Below are 16720 nucleotides of genomic sequence, written 5' to 3' on the forward strand. Positions count from 1 at the left end.
GGCAGAGGCTCTCTGGGGCAAACTTGGCCTCACCCCTAGACTCAGTCCCTTGTGCTTTCTCTGTGCCCTGCCAGATGCTGTCCCCCAAGGGCCCTCCACCAGCTGTGGCTCCTCGACCCAAGGCCCTGCCACAGCCCGGGCCCTCCAGCTCCATCAAGGAAAAGCAGGAACCCCTTCGGGACCTGTTTGGCCAGAACCCGCCCACTGCCCAGGCACCCCAACCTCCGCCAGCGCCCCCGCTGCCTCCGCCCGAAGACCCAGGGGCCCCTTCAGCCGAGCCTCGTGGTAAGGAACCCCACATCCCCTGTGTGGCAGGCTTCGCTAGGGTGGGGGCAGGATTCCCAGCTGCCTCTCGATGCCGTGGCTGAAGGCATTTCCGCTTGGTTGAGGATGGCTGCTGGGCTCCCGGACTTTGGAGCCCTAGCTTCCGCATTCCCGCCCAGGGCAGGGTCTGGCACTGAAGGACTGTCACACACAGGGTGTTGTCCTCAATGCAGACCTGACAGCTCTGTGGGGAGTTTAGTGGCCCTAGCTGATGTGGTCATGGAGGCACCATGAGCCTCAGGGCCACCAGGGAAAATTTAGGACCAGGAATGGAGGCAGCAGATGGTACCGTGGGCAAGAGGTGTTACCGTGGGCAGGAGTGAGGCCGCTGGAGGTTGGGAGAGTGGGGCCCTCAAAGTCCCCAGGGCTGAGGATCTCCCCTCCACGGGCCCCCATCGTCCTGGCTCTGGCAGTCACCGCTGCCTGAGGCTCTTCGCCCCCTCCCCCGACCATGCCAGGCTTGATGGAGCCCATGGGGGACCAGGGCACCGCCACCCAGCTGCTCGTGCCGTCCGGCAGCGTGTGCTTCTCCTACGCCAGCGCACCCTGGAAGTTGTTCCTTCGCAAGGAGGTGGGCAACCGGGTGGGGCCTTGACCTGGCCTCTCTGGGCTGGCAGGGAGGTGGTCAGCTGTGGAGATCCCAGCCTGGGACCCCAGCGTCCCTTCTCCATAGCCCACCTTTGGGCCAGTTTTCCAGGCCCGGGAGGGCAGAGGTGGGCTGGGCAGGGGCACCAGACCCCCTGATCTTGGCTCTTCCATGCCCTCCTCCAGGTGTTCTACCCACGGGAGAACTTCAGCCATCCCTACTGCCTCCGGCTCCTCTGTGAGCAGGTGAGAGCCTGGCCCGCCTGCGACATCTGTAGGTGCCCTTCGCCTAATGCCTGAGCCAGGTTAACACCTGTGTGGGGCATAATGGCAGCACTTCCCATGTGCCCAGTCCTGCCTTCATTCGCGTAAATCTTTACAACCTCCCTGAGAAGTGGGCACCGTTATTAACCTAGTTTTAGAGATGAGGCTTAAAAGAGTGGACAGCACACAATGCAGGCTTTGGCACACAGTAGGTACTTAATAAGTGGTGGTTGTTACTTTGCTACCTCTGGGTGCTCCCAGGAGTGCGCCTCCCTTCCCCCACCCCCACCTGCACCTTCGGGAAGCGTCTCTCGGCTGACCCAGTAGAGTCATCGTGGGATCTCAGGGCAGTGAAGGCGGCAGGGGACAGGCAGTGTGGGTGGACGTGGCCCTGGGTCTGGGCGCCCGCCCTCCCCGCTCCAGCCAGGCCCCCTGTGGGCCCCCCCAAGACAGATGAGCCCTAGGTAGCTGCTCCCTGTGGGGCCGAGGGGCTCCCACTAGGCTCTCCAGCTTGTTCCCCATGCGTGTCGATGGCTGCTCCAGGGGTGGGCTCTGGCCTCACGTCCTGGTGGTGACCGCCTGGCTCTGCCCCCAGATCCTGCGAGACACCTTTGCCGAGTCCTGCATCCGAATCTCCCAAGATGAGCGGCGCAAAATGAAGGACCTGCTGGGTATGTGTCCGGGGTCCTTGGGGCCGGGAGCTTGAGTGCTGGGGGCCAGGACTGCCCTGAGGGCACGGCCCAGGGAGCAAACTCTGGGGCCTTCCTGTGTGAGCTGCGGGTGGCGCCTGAGGACAGCCTGGGCCCTTCCTGCCCACAGGAGACTTGGAGGTGGGCCTGGACTCCCTCGCCACCGCTGAAGACAGCATCAAGAAGCGCATTGTGGTGGCTGCTCGGGATAATTGGGCCAATTATTTCTCCCGCATCTTTCCTGTTTCGGTCAGTGGTACTGGGGGCAGGGACAGGGAGTGGGGAGGCAGGTCCCCAGTCTGGATCGAACGAAGCACAGCCACCGTCCCTGAGCAGCTCCCAGGCCTCTTGGGCAGCAGTGGGACCCAGGAGCTTGCCTATGACCCCCCACCTTCCTGGCAGGGCGAGAGTGGCAGTGACGTGCAGCTGCTAGGTGTGTCCCACCGAGGGCTGAGACTGCTCAAGGTGACCCAAGGGCCCAGCTTCCGCCCCAACCAGCTGAAGATACTCTGCTCATACAGGTGACCTGGCCCAGAGCCTGGGCTGGGGGGTGGGGGCTGGCAAGAGGGCCCCAGCTCATGCCCCCCCCCCCCGGCCCCGGGCACAGCTTTTCAGAGGTGCTGGGCGTGGAGTGCCCCCTGGGCTCCACCCTGGAGCTGTCGCTGAAGAATGAGCAGCTGGTGCTGCACACGGCCAGGGCGAGAACCATCAAGGCCATGGTTGAGCTGTTCCTGAGTGAGCTCAAGAAGGCAAGCGCAGGCTAGTCGGGGGGCCGGGTGGGGCCAGGCAGGCAGCCTCCACCCGGGCTGTATCTCCCCTGTCTGGTTTACCTGGGGTGCAGTGGGAGTTTAGGCTGGGTCCCTGGAAGGCCGGCAGGGAAGCAGGAGGGGTGGACAGGACCGGGAGGCACAGGCAGGCTCACTCCTCGCTGGCTGCTCCCCGCCCCGCCCCCAGGACTCTGGCTATGTCATCGCTCTGCGCAGCTACATCACCGATGACTGCAGCCTCCTCAGCTTCCACCGTGGGGACCTCATCAAGCTGTTGCCGGTGGCCACTCTGGAGCCAGGTATGGCTGGGGGCCAGCAAGGGGTGCTGGCACAGGGAGGGCATCTGATTGGGGGAGCCTGCCAAGGGGCGAAGGAGCCAGATGGGTGAGCCGCCACCCTTGGGATACCTTCTAGGTTGGCAGTTTGGCTCTGCCAGGGGCCGTTCCGGACTTTTTCCTGCCGACATAGTGCAGCCGGCTACTGCTCCTGACTTTTCCTTCTCGCTGGCGCAGAGGAGCAGCCTGCGCAAGCATCACTCGCAGCTCAGGGAGCCAGGGCTGGCTCAGCAGGACAGGGCCTCGGAGGTGAGGAAGACGGGAGAGGCAGAGGCGAGGCCTCCCCAGGAGTGGAGGAAGGAAAGGGTTTGATTGCCCCAGAGGCTGCCGGGTGCCTGGATCACCTGCTGCCCGCCTCCTGCGGCCTGGTGTTTCTCTGATGCTGTCCTCTCCTGACTGCTTGCCTCATCTTCCCAGCAAGACTGTGAGCTCCCTGAGGGCAGGGGCTGGGCTGTACGTCCCTCGTGGTGCTTAGTTTGGTGATGCCATACAACACACTCAATAAACGGCTCTTGACTTTCCTGGCTGCTGGTGCTGCTCCTCTCGGTCTGGATGGGTGTGGACAGGGCTAGGGCAGGGCCCCTGGGACAGGCTAGCGGGCACTCTGGTGGCACCACATTTCCTGTGCTCCCAGCGCCCCACCCACTCCTGGACCCAGGCAAACAGCGATGACTCAGAGGCCATCAGCCTGCCCTCCTCGACTGCCTACGCCTCTCTGTCCACTGACTCCCAGAGCTACACTATGCTGGAATTTGCCTTGCACTACTTCCGGAAGCCTCGGACCTTGTGAGTGCCCTGGGCCAATCCCTGTGCCTGTCCTCATCTTTCCAAAGTGAGCTCCTTGCTCGTAGCCACCAGGCCAGTGCTCTTACTACCCTCCCTACGCAGCTGGGACGAGGGTGGGGGCCAAGCAAGCAGGGTTGTCCCCCCTCTGCCCCTACAGGCTGGACCCAATGGATGGAGGAGCTGAGGAGAAGGCCATGGTCAGCCTGGTGCAGTTCAGCAAGGTGAGGGCAGGAGCGGGAGGAGTCTGGCCAGTGGACCTGCCCTCCGAGTCCCGTGGACACCAGACTCACAGTGCCGCCTCTTGGGCCACAGGCTCCCATCCAGGAATCGCTCCTCAGCATCAGTGACGAGGACACAAGCAGGCAGGCGGTGGCCGGCTTCCAGGGTGAGTGGCCACGGGCACCCTGGGTCCCCATGTCTGTAGTGCCACGGACCTAGGCGCCTAGTATCCTTCCCTCCTTGAGTGCTGTCTGGCTCTGCCCCAGTCTGTCAACTCAGGGAAGCTCACTGGTGGTTCCTGCGCCCCACGACCCTCACCCACTCCTACTCCCACCCAAGGGTGTGGGTTGTGTGGAGTCTTGGACTGGAAGGCAGTGGACGGGTCCAGCCGATGCTGTGCACTGTGCGGCGCCTTGGGCACCCAAGGGATCCCTCTGAGCCTTGGTTTCCCCATGGGTGGAGCTGGAGCCCTCTGTCCCACCTGGCTCCCACGCACTTTGTGAGGCCCCAGGTGGCAGGTGAAGGCCCTGCGTAGCAGCAGCATAAGCCAGGGCCGGCCCTGGCCAGTCTGCCATGCTGCTTATCCTGCCTGCAGCCCTGATGCAGTTTATGGGTGACCAGTCCAGGCCCCGGGGCAAGGACGAGCTGGATCTGCTCTACGAGCTGCTGAGGGTAAGCCAGGCCGCGTGCCCGAGTGCCAGGGTCAGTCCCCGCACAGCTTACAGTGAGACAGTCAATGAGGATGTGACATGTCTTGAGTGAGAGGTGCCATGGAGAGTAAAAAAGCAGGCAGGGGGCTGCTGCTTCACGACAGACCTGCAGGAGTAAAGGAGGGAGCCACGTGCACTGGGGGACAGGGAGAGGGGCAGGGACAGTCCTGCCAAGAGGGTGAACCCACCACTGCACGCACCAGCAAGGCCAGCGTGGCTGGAGCCGAGCGAGTGAGGGGAAGCGTGGAGGATGAGGACCGGGAGGGCAGAGGGTCCAGGTCGTGGCTGGCTTCGCAGCCATCGTAGGCCTTTGACTTTCTGAGGGAGGATGGGAAGCTGCTGGAGCGGTTTTGAGGAGAGACTTGACTTGCGTTTCCCAGGATCGCTCTGGCTGTTATTTGAGATTCTGAGGGTTTAAGGGCAAAAGGTCCCAGGCGAGATGGTGCTGGTCTGGCCCAGAGGCAGCAGCAAGGGGAGAAATGGGAAGATTTGGAGCCAGCGGTGTTTGCTGACCAATTGCGTGTGGGGGTGACAAGGCCAGGGCAATGACTGTCATCAGCAAGGAGCATGTCTGGGCTGGTGGACGAATCTGTTGGACACATGAGGTCGGAAACCCCAGACTTCCACGTGGAGGGGTCTGGGGTTCAAGAGTGTCATCAGACGGGAGCAGCTGAGACCATCAGAGAAAGTAGACCCAGCCAAGATGACTTAAGACAGATCAGAGAAGCAGGAGGAAAGTGACTTAAAGAGGGCGACTAGTCTCACAGATGCTGCTGAGATAAAGACTGAGAGGACCGCTGGGATGTCGCCTTTGACTCAGCTCCAGCCTACAGGTGTCAGCAGGCTCTCTCTAGGGCTTCAGACCCCACTGCCCTGCCCACCTGCACTTCCTGTCCCCACAGCTGTGTCAGGAGGAGAACCTCAGGGATGAGATTTACTGCCAGGTCGTCAAGCAGGTCACAGGACATCCCCGGCAGTGAGTGGGGATGGGCAGGGTAGCTGCTGGGGGCACTACGGTGCTGGGGTCAAGCCAGCCTGAAGCCCAGGCTCTCTGCCCTGCAGGGACCACTGTGCTCGAGGCTGGAGCTTCCTCAGCCTCCTCACGGGTTTCTTCCCACCGTCGACCACGCTGATGCCCTACCTGACCAAGTTCCTGCAGCAGTCAAGCCCCAGCCAAGGTGCCTGGGGCTGGGGGGCGGTTCTAGGATTGGGAACTTGGCTGGCTGGAGAGGGGCTCCAACACACTTATGACCCCAGCCTGGCTTCTCTGCAGAGCTGGCCTGGAGCAGCCAGGAGCACCTCCAGCGCACAGTCAAATATGGGGGCCGTGGGCGGCTGCCCCTGCCGGGTGAAATGCAAGCTTTCCTGGTACTGGGGCTGGGTAGCTGGGCATTCTGGCACTCCCGGGGGCAGGGGGCAGTGTCCACAGGAGAGCTGGGACCTCTGCCCACTAGTAGACTAACCCTGCAAACCTGCCTTGGCAGAAAGGTAAAACAGTCCACTTGCTTCTGATTCACCTGCCTGGGGGTACAGATTACAAGACAAATATCCGGACTTTCACAGTAAGCACAGGGGCCACCATGGGAAGCCATGGGCCTCAGCTCTGGGCCCTCCTCCCTCCTCCTCACTGTGGCCCTGTCCGTGTGCCCAGGTGGCAGCAGAGGTGCTGGAGGAGATGTGCAGACAGATGGGCATCACGGAGCCCCAGGAAGTGCAGGAATTTGCCCTCTTCCTCACCAAAGGGGAGGGTGAGTTTGGGAGGGAGCCTCACCCGCTGGGGCGGCAGGGCGGGGCTGTGGTGGCGCTGGCCTGGGCAGCAGGGCTGGCTGTGGACCTGGGTCCCTGTGCAGGCAAGCTGGTGCGGCCCCTGCGGCCCGGCGAGTACCTCAACAACGTGGTGATGGAGCGGGACGTGAGCCTGCACGGCCGGCGGCTCAGCTGGGAGACCCCGCTGCACTTCGATAACCCCACCTACATCAGCACCCACTACAGCCAGGTCAGCCACCTGCCCAGCTGGCGGGGGAGCCGCCGCAGCAGCTTGAGGACACAAGTTCCTGCCTGGGCGACCTCCAAGCCACCCTCCCCACAAGACTGTGGCAGCTGGAAGGGGATGGTGGCAGGAATGGGTTTGTGCCCCAGGAGCCAACTGATGTGGGTTCTGGGGCTCAGCTCAGAACCTCGGCTCAGCCCTCCTCATGGCCCTCCCCAGGTGCGGTGGGACTACCTTCAGGGGAAGCTGAGGGTCAGTGCCCAGGCAGATGCTCAGATTGCCAGGCTGGCTGCCCTACAGCACCTCAGCATGGACAAAAAGAACCCCCCCTCAGAGTGAGTAGGCACTCACTCCCCCCCAACCCCATCACTCCTCTTGTCCCACCTCCAGCCCACCACCCCCACTGCCTCCTCCACGGTCAAGGCCACTCAACTGGTACCCTTACTGGCCCGAACCAGGCTGGCCTGGAACAGCAGGGGCTGTGGACGCCTGTTCTCCCCGTCCCACCCAAGCTTCTCCAGGGCAGGGCCCTTGCCTCGCTCAGGTGAACAGATCCCCAGGCTTACCCACAATAGGTGCTCGTTCAGTTATTTGGCACCTGCTGTCTGCCCAGCCCTGCACCAGGTGGTCACAGGCCAAACTGACCCAGGCTGTGTGTCCTAGGCAAGACCTGCTAGCTTACGTTCCAAAGCCGCTGCAATGGGAGGTGAATATGACCACCATAAAGGATCTGATGGGCCAGCAGCTGAGACAGCTGCAAGGACACAGCCCCCGGGAAGCACAGATCAGCTTCATTGGTGGGTCCGGGGCTGAGAGGAAGGTTGCGGTTGCTGGGGTGGAGGCTGGAGGCCCAGGAGGGAAGGTTGAGAGTGGAGGGCTGAGGGGCTTCTTTACCTGCCCTGTCGGCAAGCAGGGCAGGTTCTAAAGCCCCAGCAGTCAGAACCCCTGTCCCGGCCCTCTCCATCCCCAGAGGCCATGAGCCAGCTGCCCCTCTTCGGCTACACCATCTACGTGGTGCTGCGGGTGAGCAAGCTGCCCCTGCCTGGACCCACCCTCCTGGGCCTCAACCACCAGCACCTCCTCTTCATGGACCCCAGCTCCCAGGTGGGCAAGGATCCTGCCACAGCACCAGCCTGGGGACCCTCAGGCCATTCCTTTCCTACCACCCACACTGACCCCTTCCCTGGAGAGGAGCCAAGCTCTGTCGTCTCTGCTGCCCCCAGAAACCGCGCTGCTCCATTGGCCTGAAGAACCTGCAGCGGCTCCGCCTGCTGAGCCCCCGGGAGGAGGGGGGCCCCCCTGGCCTGGAGATCAACTATGGCTCTGCTCACAGCCCCCAGACCACCTGGTTTGAGCTGCCGCAGGTAAGTGGCTAGGCCTCTGACCGCCCTGGGAAGGTGGATGCAGGTGCCTCGCCCCAGCCCTGGTGTGTAGCTGCCCCCTGTGAGGAAGGGGTGTGGGTGAGGGGCTGGCTGGGGGAGCCCGTCCCAACATGCCTTTCCCTGGGCAGGCCCAGGAGCTGCTGTACACCATCACCTTCCTGCTGGATAACACCTGTTCCCTTGAGTGGCCTGGCCTCAACTGACAGTGGGGGAGGAGTGGAGGTGAGGGGGAGGAGTGGAGGTGAGGGGGAGGAGTGGAGGTGAGGGGGAGGAGTGGAGATGAGGGGGAGGCCTCTCCCTGGCCCGGGTCGCACCTAGATGGTCTGCCTTGGATGCTGTCAGGTCACTCTGGTTTGGACTTCACCTCTTGGCCCTGTTCTGGAACCTGACACAGCACAACACAGCTGGCTCAAGTGGAGGCAGGGGCTGCAACAGTGTCACCAACTGGGAAAGGAAACAGCCAGGCTCTCTCTGAGGGGGGAGGGGCCTGGGTCCAGGGTGAGGGCTACAGGAGCTCAGCCTGGGCACCTGATGTTGCCCGGGCTCCATGGTAGCAGGAGCCCAGGCCTGGGAGGAGCTGCCAAGAAAATAAAACTCCTGAGAAAAAAAGGGCTGTGTGTGGCACGTGCGTGCGCCAGAACAAACAGGACTTTATTCCTCTCGTAAACGTCTCGGGTGGCCTGGCCTCCCCGACCAGGAGCTGAGCAGGGCACGCAGCCTGGCTGCTGCCCCTCTGCCACAAGCTCTGCGCCTGGGGCAAGGCCGGCGTCTCAAGGGATGGAGGGAATGGGCGCTCCCCCGAGTAGGCCCCAGTACCGTGAAGAGCCCTGGCTTAAAACTTAAGCATAAGACGTGAAGGGGCCACACCACCTACCACCGTCTATCCTGGGCATCTGGCCTGGAAAACCCAGGGAGGCTCTGAGAAAGGACCACAGGCTTTGCAAGCAGAAGCAAAGGTGGGCTGACCTCTGAACTTGATTTGGGAGGGGTCTGGGGCCATACCCAAAGCAAGGTGTGCTTGGAAGGTGGAAGGACCCCGACAAAAGCTGATGGCCCTGCATCTGCAGGGGAGGCTCAGGCTGGCCACGGTGGAGTCTGGAGGAGGACGTGGACCCTGCCTAGCCAGCAGGTGGTCATCTCTGTGGGCCACACAGGCTGTGCCAGTCAGCTTCACTCTCACACCGGGCCCGGCCGTGGAAAAAGTGCTTGATGAGTTTCTGGGCCTCTTCTTTCACTGCAGATTCAGGGTGAGGGGATGTGAGGGTCAGTCTCTTCCCTGCAACCAACCCCCTCAAATGCCTCCTGGCCCTGGCAATGCAGGCGCTCACCGCTCCTTCCAGGAGAGGTCTTCTGAGCCAGCAAGTGTGACAGGTGGCGGGCGAAGCCTTTGAACAATTCCTAGAAGGCAGAGGGAGAGGAGAAGCAGAGCGCAGGATCCCTGCCCTGATGATCCCTGCTCTGATGACCCCCGGGGCAACCCACAGCCACCACCCAAGGGCAAGGCGGGCCCCAGGGAGGGCAGGAGCTGGTCTTGGCCTCGGGCCTAGCCTGCTTCTGCCCTACTTTGTTCTGGGGCTCACACTCCCTTGTCCTCTCACCCCTACTGTACCCAAGTACCCCAGGCCTGGGGGGGAGCAGAGCCTACCCACTCACCCTACCTTGGATGCAAACTTGCCCTCCTTGTAGAAGGGGGTCAGGCACTTGACCACAACATTTGCAGCCTCCTTCAAGGGGATGCCAGGAGCTGAGAGCTGGCAGGAGTCTTGGGCCGTAGGGTTCAAGGTGCCCTGATCACTGGCTGACGACATGCTGCCCTTGACCTCCACTAAGATGGAGGGCTTGGCTGAGGGGCGAGGCCTCTTCTGAGCCTGGCTCTCTAGGTTCTCCTGGGCAGGGCCATGGTAGAGGGTCACTCTTGGGCTCCCTTTCATTGGCCTCCTCCCCTCCTCCTGGAAAACTGGACCCCAGTACCAACTGGCTCCCTCCAGCCCATCCCACCTGCTGCTGAGTATGCGAAGCAGTGAGGATTTTCCCTGAACCCGTGACCAGAACAGAGCAGCTACCAGCCCATCCATAGGCCTCCTCCCTGACAATACCTGCTGGGATCTGGGCCGCTTGCCCATCTGTGTCTCCTTTGCAGGGGTGGGCTGGGCTTCAGGGGGGCGCTGGTCTCTGAGTGCGCGAGTGCTGGCCAGACAGAAGAGTAGGTGTCAGAGCTCTAGGTGCCAGCTGCTCCCTCGTCCCAGGCGGTCCAGCAAAACCCATCTTAGGGATGAGCTTTGAGCTTCAGAAGCCCAGTTAGCAGAGGGGATGCTGCCACGTGGATTCCAAAAGATCCCATGACTACCTATGCCCTTACCTTGGTCCTTCTCTGGGGCACTCCTCAGTCTGAGGAGAGGCATTCAAATGTCCCCAGGCTCCATCTTCCTTCTCTGGAGCCATTGGAGGTCCCTGAACCCCCTCACAGGAGGGGCTGGCACTTTCTGCCCTTGGGGCTGAAGCAAGCAGAGGTGGGCTTTCCGCCCTTTGATAGAAGAAGCGGGTGATGTTCTGAGAATCCTTGTGGGCCGCTGCAGCTAGGAGCTGCTGCTTCTTGTTAGCCCGGGCCTTGGCAATGGGACTGCCCCCAGAGAAGCCTTTTCCCTTCTTCTCTGGGGAGGGCCCCGCACAATGAGCACTACCTCCAGGGGCCTCTCCTCTGGGCCCAGGGAGGGGCGCACTCCTGCCCTCATCCTGGAGGCCACAGGGTTGGCTAGGGGGGTCCTGCTCACTTCCCCGCGCGGGCTGGGGAGCTTGCTCCTGGATCCGCGTCGTCTCCATCAGCTCCATGGCCGTCTGGAATGGGCAGGAGCCTTTGGGGAAACCAGCTCCCACCCGCTTGGGTTTGAGCTGTGAGGAGGAGAGAAGGTTCAGACCACCAGGCCTCCTCAGGGGCACTCACTGGCTGGTCCAGTTATGGCATGTTGGGTCAGGGCTCTCAGGGATGTGGGAGGGAAGAGTCCCTTGGGAGTCAGGGTGATGGGAGAAAGAGGCTGTGGGCTGCAAAGGTACACGTGGCAGAGCAGAGAAGCTCCAGGGTCTTTCTCTGGGGCACCCTAGGACCAGCACCATGATACCAGGAGACAAGGGGCTGTGCCCTGCTTGAAGGCAAAGGGGAAATGATACCCTTTCTGGACCTAGGTTTGGGTGGCCACTAGAATGCCACTCACCGAATACACATGGGAAGCTGGTGGGATGTCATACTCGTCGGGCTCTGAGGGCTCCACCTGGATATTGCAGCTGTTGGCACTGCCTCCCACATTGTAGGGCTGCCCATCCTTGGAGGCTTTGTGTATCTCAGCCACCTGGGCAGGGATGGGCAGGGAGAACATGGCACCCATGAGCTCCTCCTGACAGCCCCCAACCCAGGCCCTCCTTTTCTTCTAGGTGCAAGAAGTGGGTTTCTGTGGCCAGTAGCTGCAGGCAACTGGACACTGGACAGGTTCTATTCCTCATGGGGTTGGCTAGAAACACCTCCAGCCGGTCGAGGAAAAGAGTGGGGCTCTACCCCAATAAATGGCCTCCTGGGGCGGGGGCAGGGAGAGGGTGGATTCTGGGCCACCTGGGGCCTGAGGGCCAGCAGACAGCCTGAGAGGATGGAGAGGCTGCCCTTTCTTCCCTCGAGCTCATGAGCATGCTTGCCCCCGCTGCCCGCCCTGCACTGGGCGCACCTTCTTCAGCACGCTGGCCTTGTACAGGTTGGCCACCTTGGCATTTCGGAACGTCTCATATTCCAGGTCGACAGCCTTGGCGTGGAGGTCAGCTCTGTGTGGGTAGGAATGGGCACGAGGTACCAGGCAGGCCTGAGCCCTCTCCCTGTTAAGCTCCTGCGGACTCTCCCCAGGGACCCTGGGGATGGCTTCAGGGCCTGGTGGGGATGGTCTTGGGCCCAGGGATTCTGACTAGGACTCTCCAGGCACCTTGTGACTTGCTACTGTCCTTCAGCAGCCACCATGTAGCACCTAAGTTGTGGTGACACCTGCCCCTGGTGGGGTCGTGGGGATTGGCCGCTGGAGTAGGACAGGTCACAATCTGGGGAGGGGCTGTCCAAACAAGCCAGGGGGTGTGGGTGTTCCTGCAGTCTCCAAAGGAGCAAGAGCTTGGAGGGCCCTCCTTGGCCCAGGCGGCTGACCTTGTCCCCCAGCACCAATGACCTCAAGACACTCACCCATCAGTGGTATGTGTGGCCTGGTGGTTACTGCTCAGAGCCTCCTCCAGAAGCCGCAGGCAGTGCTCTCGGGCCTAGCAGGGAAAGGGAGGTTGGTCACACAGCCTCAGGGCAGGGGGAGGGTCCTGGCAGTGGGGGAGGAGCTGCCAGCTCTTACCTTCACAGTGAGCCTGGGGACCCTCCTGCTGGAAGCCTCTTTCAGGGGACAGTCCTCATCTGGGGAGAGGAGGGGTGTGTCGTTCCACTCAACTTTCTGCTCTCCAAAGTCCCCACCCCCCAGACAAGAATCCTCCAACCATGCTGTGGGAACAGCCCACAAGCCCCCAGGAACACTTCTGTACTGACCTGGGGGTACGAATTCTTCTGTCTTGGGGTCTTTGCCCTGGAAGACAACACGAAGGGCCCATGAGGCATTGTGCCGTGCTGCAGGACATCTTCCATCCAGCGGCAGGGAAAGGGCTAAGAGGGCGTGAGCAGGGGACCACAGGGGACCCTGCACAGGCCACTGAGCCCTGCCAAGCCTCCCCCTTCACCTTGCGCAGCCTCATCTGCTTCTGATAGAAGAGATTCCACTCCCGCTTGTGGGCCTCATCTCTGCCCTCGTCTCCGCTGCCTTCAGAGCCCTCGTCGTACCTAGGGGACAGGCTACGCGTGAGTGCCCCAGTCCTTGCCCTCCCCACTGATGCCACTGGTGGATCAGTGATGTGCCTTATTTCCTTTGGCAGCTCAGGGCAACACCAAGGTCCAGGCCCCAGCATGGCCCTCAGGGAAGGAGGGTGGACTACAGCACTGTGTCACCTCTGGTCTGGCCTTAGCACCAGGGGAATGACTGGCTATCTCCACTGGCCTGGGAATCCCTGGCTTCATGGTCCCTTACCTGCTAAAGCCGCCATAGCCCCTGCGACCTCCCTCGTACAGCTCAGGGTCGAAGCTTTTCCCCTGGGAGGGCCCGATACAGGTCTTGCTCCAGCTGCTGCTGCTCTCCAAGGCATCCAGCTGCCTCCGCACAGCCATAGGGTTCTGGCAGTGGTCGCAGCCTTTGGCGCAGGTAGGTGGTGCGTCCCCAAAGTACTTGGCAATGGCAGCGTGCCGGCATCTAGAGCAGGCAGCATGGTAGGGGTGAGGGTTGCAGAGCCCAGGCAGGCCACAGTCCATTCGCCCAATCCCTAAATGCTGGCTGAGCGTTGCTATGTGTCCGCCACCACACTAGGGTGGTACACACCTTGTCTCATCTGAGACTCATGAGGCACCGTTTGGTTCTGCCCATCACACAGGTGAGGACAGCAAGGTGAAGGAGCCTCCCAAGGTCACATAACACACAGGGTATCCCAGGATGTGAACCCCATCCTGTTCAGTTACTCCTCTACTGCTGCCCTGTGTCCTCTGGCACTGGGGCGCCCCAGGAAGCGTTCAGGCCTAGAGTGCAGATGCTGGCTCTGCCACTGAGGCTGCGTCCTTGGGTTAAACATTTCACCTCTTAAAGACTACGCACTCTCATCTGTGAAATGGCGCAGAGGGCACTGGCCTCGTAGGCCGTGTGAAGACTGATGAGGCGCAGTCTGAAGGGCAGTTTGATACAGTCACACACTTTCTAACCCTTTATACACAACCGCCCAGCAAGATCATAATACTGTATTTTTATCGTACCTTTTTAGTTTTAATATTTAGATACACAAATACTTACCACTGTGTTACAATTACCTACGGGATTCAGGACAGTAACATGCTACACAGGCGGCTACCACACGTGGCCTGGGTGTGGAGTAGGCTCTACCATCAAGGTTTGTGTAAGTGCACTCTGATGTCCACGCAAGGATGAAATTGCCTAAACAATGCGTTCCTCAGCACATACCCCCACTAAATCACATGACTGTGTAATAATAATATAACATTATTATTCTTATTCACCCTCTTCTGGGGTAGGAGGGTGAGGGGACAGCAGGAGAGGGCCTGACCGTGGCCTCAGCACTCTGCTCCACTTCTCTCTTGGTGGTCTCTTCCTTGTGGGCCCCCATGAGCCCCTGTGCAGGCCCAGAGCCCCCAGCCTGAGGCGGGGGGCTGCATACTACAGACACCCCCAGGAGAGCAGGCAGCTCTGAGAGCTGGAACCAGACGGAGTCACTGGGGAGGGCATCCAGCCGGGGAGATGCGGCCTCATCCAGTCTTCCTCACCTTCCACTGCCTCCACCCTGCCCCAGCCCTCTTGGGGCGATCAGCCTCTGCCCAAGCTGGGAGCAGGGAGTGGCCTCCAGCTGGCCGTGAGGCTCTGTCTTCTCCAATCCCTAGGCTGGGGGTGGCCTGTCAACTGTTAGGGCAGGTGCAGAGGCCCCAGGAGAGGATAAAGCCCTACGAGGGTCCTTACAAGAGCCATTCCTGGCAGCAAGAATGCAGTGGTGGTTGGTGAGGGTGGGTGTGTGGAGTCAGAGAGGAGAGGAGAGGAGAGGCCAGAGCAGAGGCAAGGCTGTCTGGTGATGTCACATCCCAGGGACAAGAAGAGCTAGCATCAACTGCTCTAACTAGAACTTTTCTCGATGTGCACACTGCTGGGGCTGTGACCCCAAGGCGCAGGCTTGAAGGAATGAAGAAATGAAGGCTAACTGCGACACTGCCTCTAAAGAAACAGGTCGGGCTCACTCCCCTTCGGCTGGGCTGCGTGGAGAAGGCAGCTCTCAAGCCCGACTTGAACAACCTGAGGCAGAAGCAGCCACCAGGGGGCGTGCTTCCCACTGCTCCCGCTCGCACTAAATAAATGTGACAAATGTTCCATTCGCCAGTCTGTGCGTCTGCACAGTGGCCGCCTGTCTAGTCTCTGGGAGGCTCTGGCATCTGAGTGGTGTGGTCACACGGTTGGCTTCCTCCTCCCTGCCCTCCCCAAGCCCTGACTCACTGGGGTTTTGTGCTCAGATTCAAAGAGCCCCATTGACAGTGAGGCTGGGGTCAGTTTCTCTCCCTGTAGCCTGGTCTGCTGGGTGGCACAACCAGCCAAATGTCAAAGGGCCCGGCCACTGGACCCTGGAACCCTTCCCTGACAGCTGGGCCAGGAGCGTAGAGACAGCCCCAGCAGACGTCCGTCCTCTCACAATGAACATGAGGCACCTCACCAAGCAAGCCAGCCACTCCCAGGTCACTTGGGACCCCAAGTTCTTTCCCAAGATGCCTTAGGATGCTGAGTGGCAGAAGGGCCTCCCTCGGGGGCTGGCTGCAAAGCCTGCCTGCTCGGCTTGGGTGGGCCAGCAGCTCCCCCACTGTTTACTGTCTTTGCTGGGAGAGGCCAGAGGGAAGAACCAGCCAGGGAGTGGCCTGAGGGCCAGCATGGGGTGGTCTGGTGGTTGGGGTACACAAGCCAAAGGGTCCTCCTGAGGGGCGTGGTGGGGACACTGGGAGCTGGGGATGCCGTTTACTCCCTCCCCTCCACAGGCTCAGGTGGAGCCTCCCCTGTCCCCTCTACCAGGGACGCAGGGCCAGCCTCCTCTTTCATCAGCGCCCAACCCAGGCCCAGCCCACAGCATGAGAGGGAGGGGAGAGGAAGAGGAGGGAGGAGGAGAGAGGGAGCTCGCCCTGTCCCCAGGCAGCCCTCCCCGGACAGGGGCAAGGCGTCAGGTACCAGGGCATGAAGTTGTAGGGCAAGTTCCCAGCCAGGGCTCCCTCTGGCGCTCCCTCTCGACAGTAATTTGACACTTGGATCTCCAGGACGACCGACAACAAGAAAGCTGCGGCAGAGACGGCAGCTGAGGCAGCTGGCTGTCAGCAGCCAGGAGCTCAGCACTGAGCAGCGAGGAAGAGACATCTGTGGAAGCTCCACGCTGGGCGCCCTGGCTCAGCCCCCCGACACCTGAGCTCCCAGGTGAGTGGCGCTGCTCACAGACAAAGGGGGGACAGGAAGGGAGGGAGCAGCAAGGTCTCCTGCCCAAGGGGTGAAGGGCTACAATCTACCGTGGACAGAGAGAAGGGTCTCACGGGACACCCTGGTCACTTCCCCACAGGGCAGTCAGGCAGCCTCCTGCGCACACCTGCGCTATGCCTTCTGCCAGACAGACCAGCGCTCGGGGAGGCGGGGTGGGGAGGACCTTACGCTGCCCTCTGCTTGCTGTGCAGGCAGAGGGGCTGAGAGGGCCTGCTTACTCTGCAAGTCAGTTTAAGCTTTTTCTATTCAGGGGGCTTAAAAGAGGGATTTGGCTGTCCCGGCTTGGGAGAGAACCGCTGCGGGCCAGCTGAGCCTCCCCTTTTCCCAGGATTAGGGCAGAGCCCTCCCGTCCCGGCTTTCTCTCCAGTTGAGGAGACCAGGGGAGGGTCTGTCCAGCCAGCTTGCCACCCTCCAGGATGCGGCAGGACTCGTGGCAGCTCTGCCCATCTCTGTCCTGGACAAGCAGCAGCTGCCATCTCTTTTGAGGGATTTGGCCCACTCTCTGACAGATGTCCTCAGCTCCGGGCTCAGCCCAAGTACTCCTCTCTGGGCCCACTT

General features: G+C 61.4%; 2 protein-coding genes across 2 annotated transcripts in view; one reads left to right on the forward strand and one right to left on the reverse strand.

Moving 5' to 3' along the window:
- LOC105824703 (unconventional myosin-XV-like) overlaps window positions 1-8626 on the forward strand; it is a 31148-nt gene extending 22522 nt beyond the window's left edge. Inside the window, exons 41-65 of the mRNA XM_012662238.1 lie at window positions 75-285; window positions 783-895; window positions 1096-1155; window positions 1769-1844; window positions 1993-2111; window positions 2265-2383; window positions 2470-2611; window positions 2817-2928; window positions 3044-3213; window positions 3599-3750; window positions 3908-3971; window positions 4063-4135; window positions 4565-4641; window positions 5582-5655; window positions 5742-5857; window positions 5953-6047; window positions 6164-6241; window positions 6331-6427; window positions 6530-6675; window positions 6889-7004; window positions 7333-7466; window positions 7640-7773; window positions 7893-8033; window positions 8180-8273; window positions 8394-8626. Of these exons, the coding sequence (XP_012517692.1) occupies window positions 75-285; window positions 783-895; window positions 1096-1155; window positions 1769-1844; window positions 1993-2111; window positions 2265-2383; window positions 2470-2611; window positions 2817-2928; window positions 3044-3213; window positions 3599-3750; window positions 3908-3971; window positions 4063-4135; window positions 4565-4641; window positions 5582-5655; window positions 5742-5857; window positions 5953-6047; window positions 6164-6241; window positions 6331-6427; window positions 6530-6675; window positions 6889-7004; window positions 7333-7466; window positions 7640-7773; window positions 7893-8033; window positions 8180-8254 (2694 nt within the window). The 3' untranslated portion in view covers window positions 8255-8273; window positions 8394-8626. The remainder of the gene's footprint in view (window positions 1-74; window positions 286-782; window positions 896-1095; window positions 1156-1768; window positions 1845-1992; window positions 2112-2264; window positions 2384-2469; window positions 2612-2816; window positions 2929-3043; window positions 3214-3598; window positions 3751-3907; window positions 3972-4062; window positions 4136-4564; window positions 4642-5581; window positions 5656-5741; window positions 5858-5952; window positions 6048-6163; window positions 6242-6330; window positions 6428-6529; window positions 6676-6888; window positions 7005-7332; window positions 7467-7639; window positions 7774-7892; window positions 8034-8179; window positions 8274-8393) is intronic.
- A 65-nt stretch (window positions 8627-8691) lies between these two features.
- RECQL5 (RecQ protein-like 5) overlaps window positions 8692-16720 on the reverse strand; it is a 38401-nt gene continuing 30372 nt past the window's right edge. The window contains exons 8-19 of the mRNA XM_012662324.1: window positions 13136-13354; window positions 12792-12891; window positions 12604-12640; window positions 12416-12474; window positions 12259-12332; window positions 11762-11855; window positions 11261-11395; window positions 10411-10940; window positions 10148-10238; window positions 9710-9937; window positions 9380-9449; window positions 8692-9285 (exon numbers count right to left, since the gene is read on the reverse strand). Coding sequence (XP_012517778.1) covers window positions 9185-9285; window positions 9380-9449; window positions 9710-9937; window positions 10148-10238; window positions 10411-10940; window positions 11261-11395; window positions 11762-11855; window positions 12259-12332; window positions 12416-12474; window positions 12604-12640; window positions 12792-12891; window positions 13136-13354 — 1738 coding nt within the window. The 3' untranslated portion in view covers window positions 8692-9184. The remainder of the gene's footprint in view (window positions 9286-9379; window positions 9450-9709; window positions 9938-10147; window positions 10239-10410; window positions 10941-11260; window positions 11396-11761; window positions 11856-12258; window positions 12333-12415; window positions 12475-12603; window positions 12641-12791; window positions 12892-13135; window positions 13355-16720) is intronic.

Source organism: Propithecus coquereli, unplaced genomic scaffold, assembly GCF_000956105.1.
Source record: "Propithecus coquereli isolate 6110/MARCELLA unplaced genomic scaffold, Pcoq_1.0 Scaffold76, whole genome shotgun sequence".
Lineage (NCBI taxonomy): Eukaryota > Metazoa > Chordata > Mammalia > Primates > Indriidae > Propithecus > Propithecus coquereli.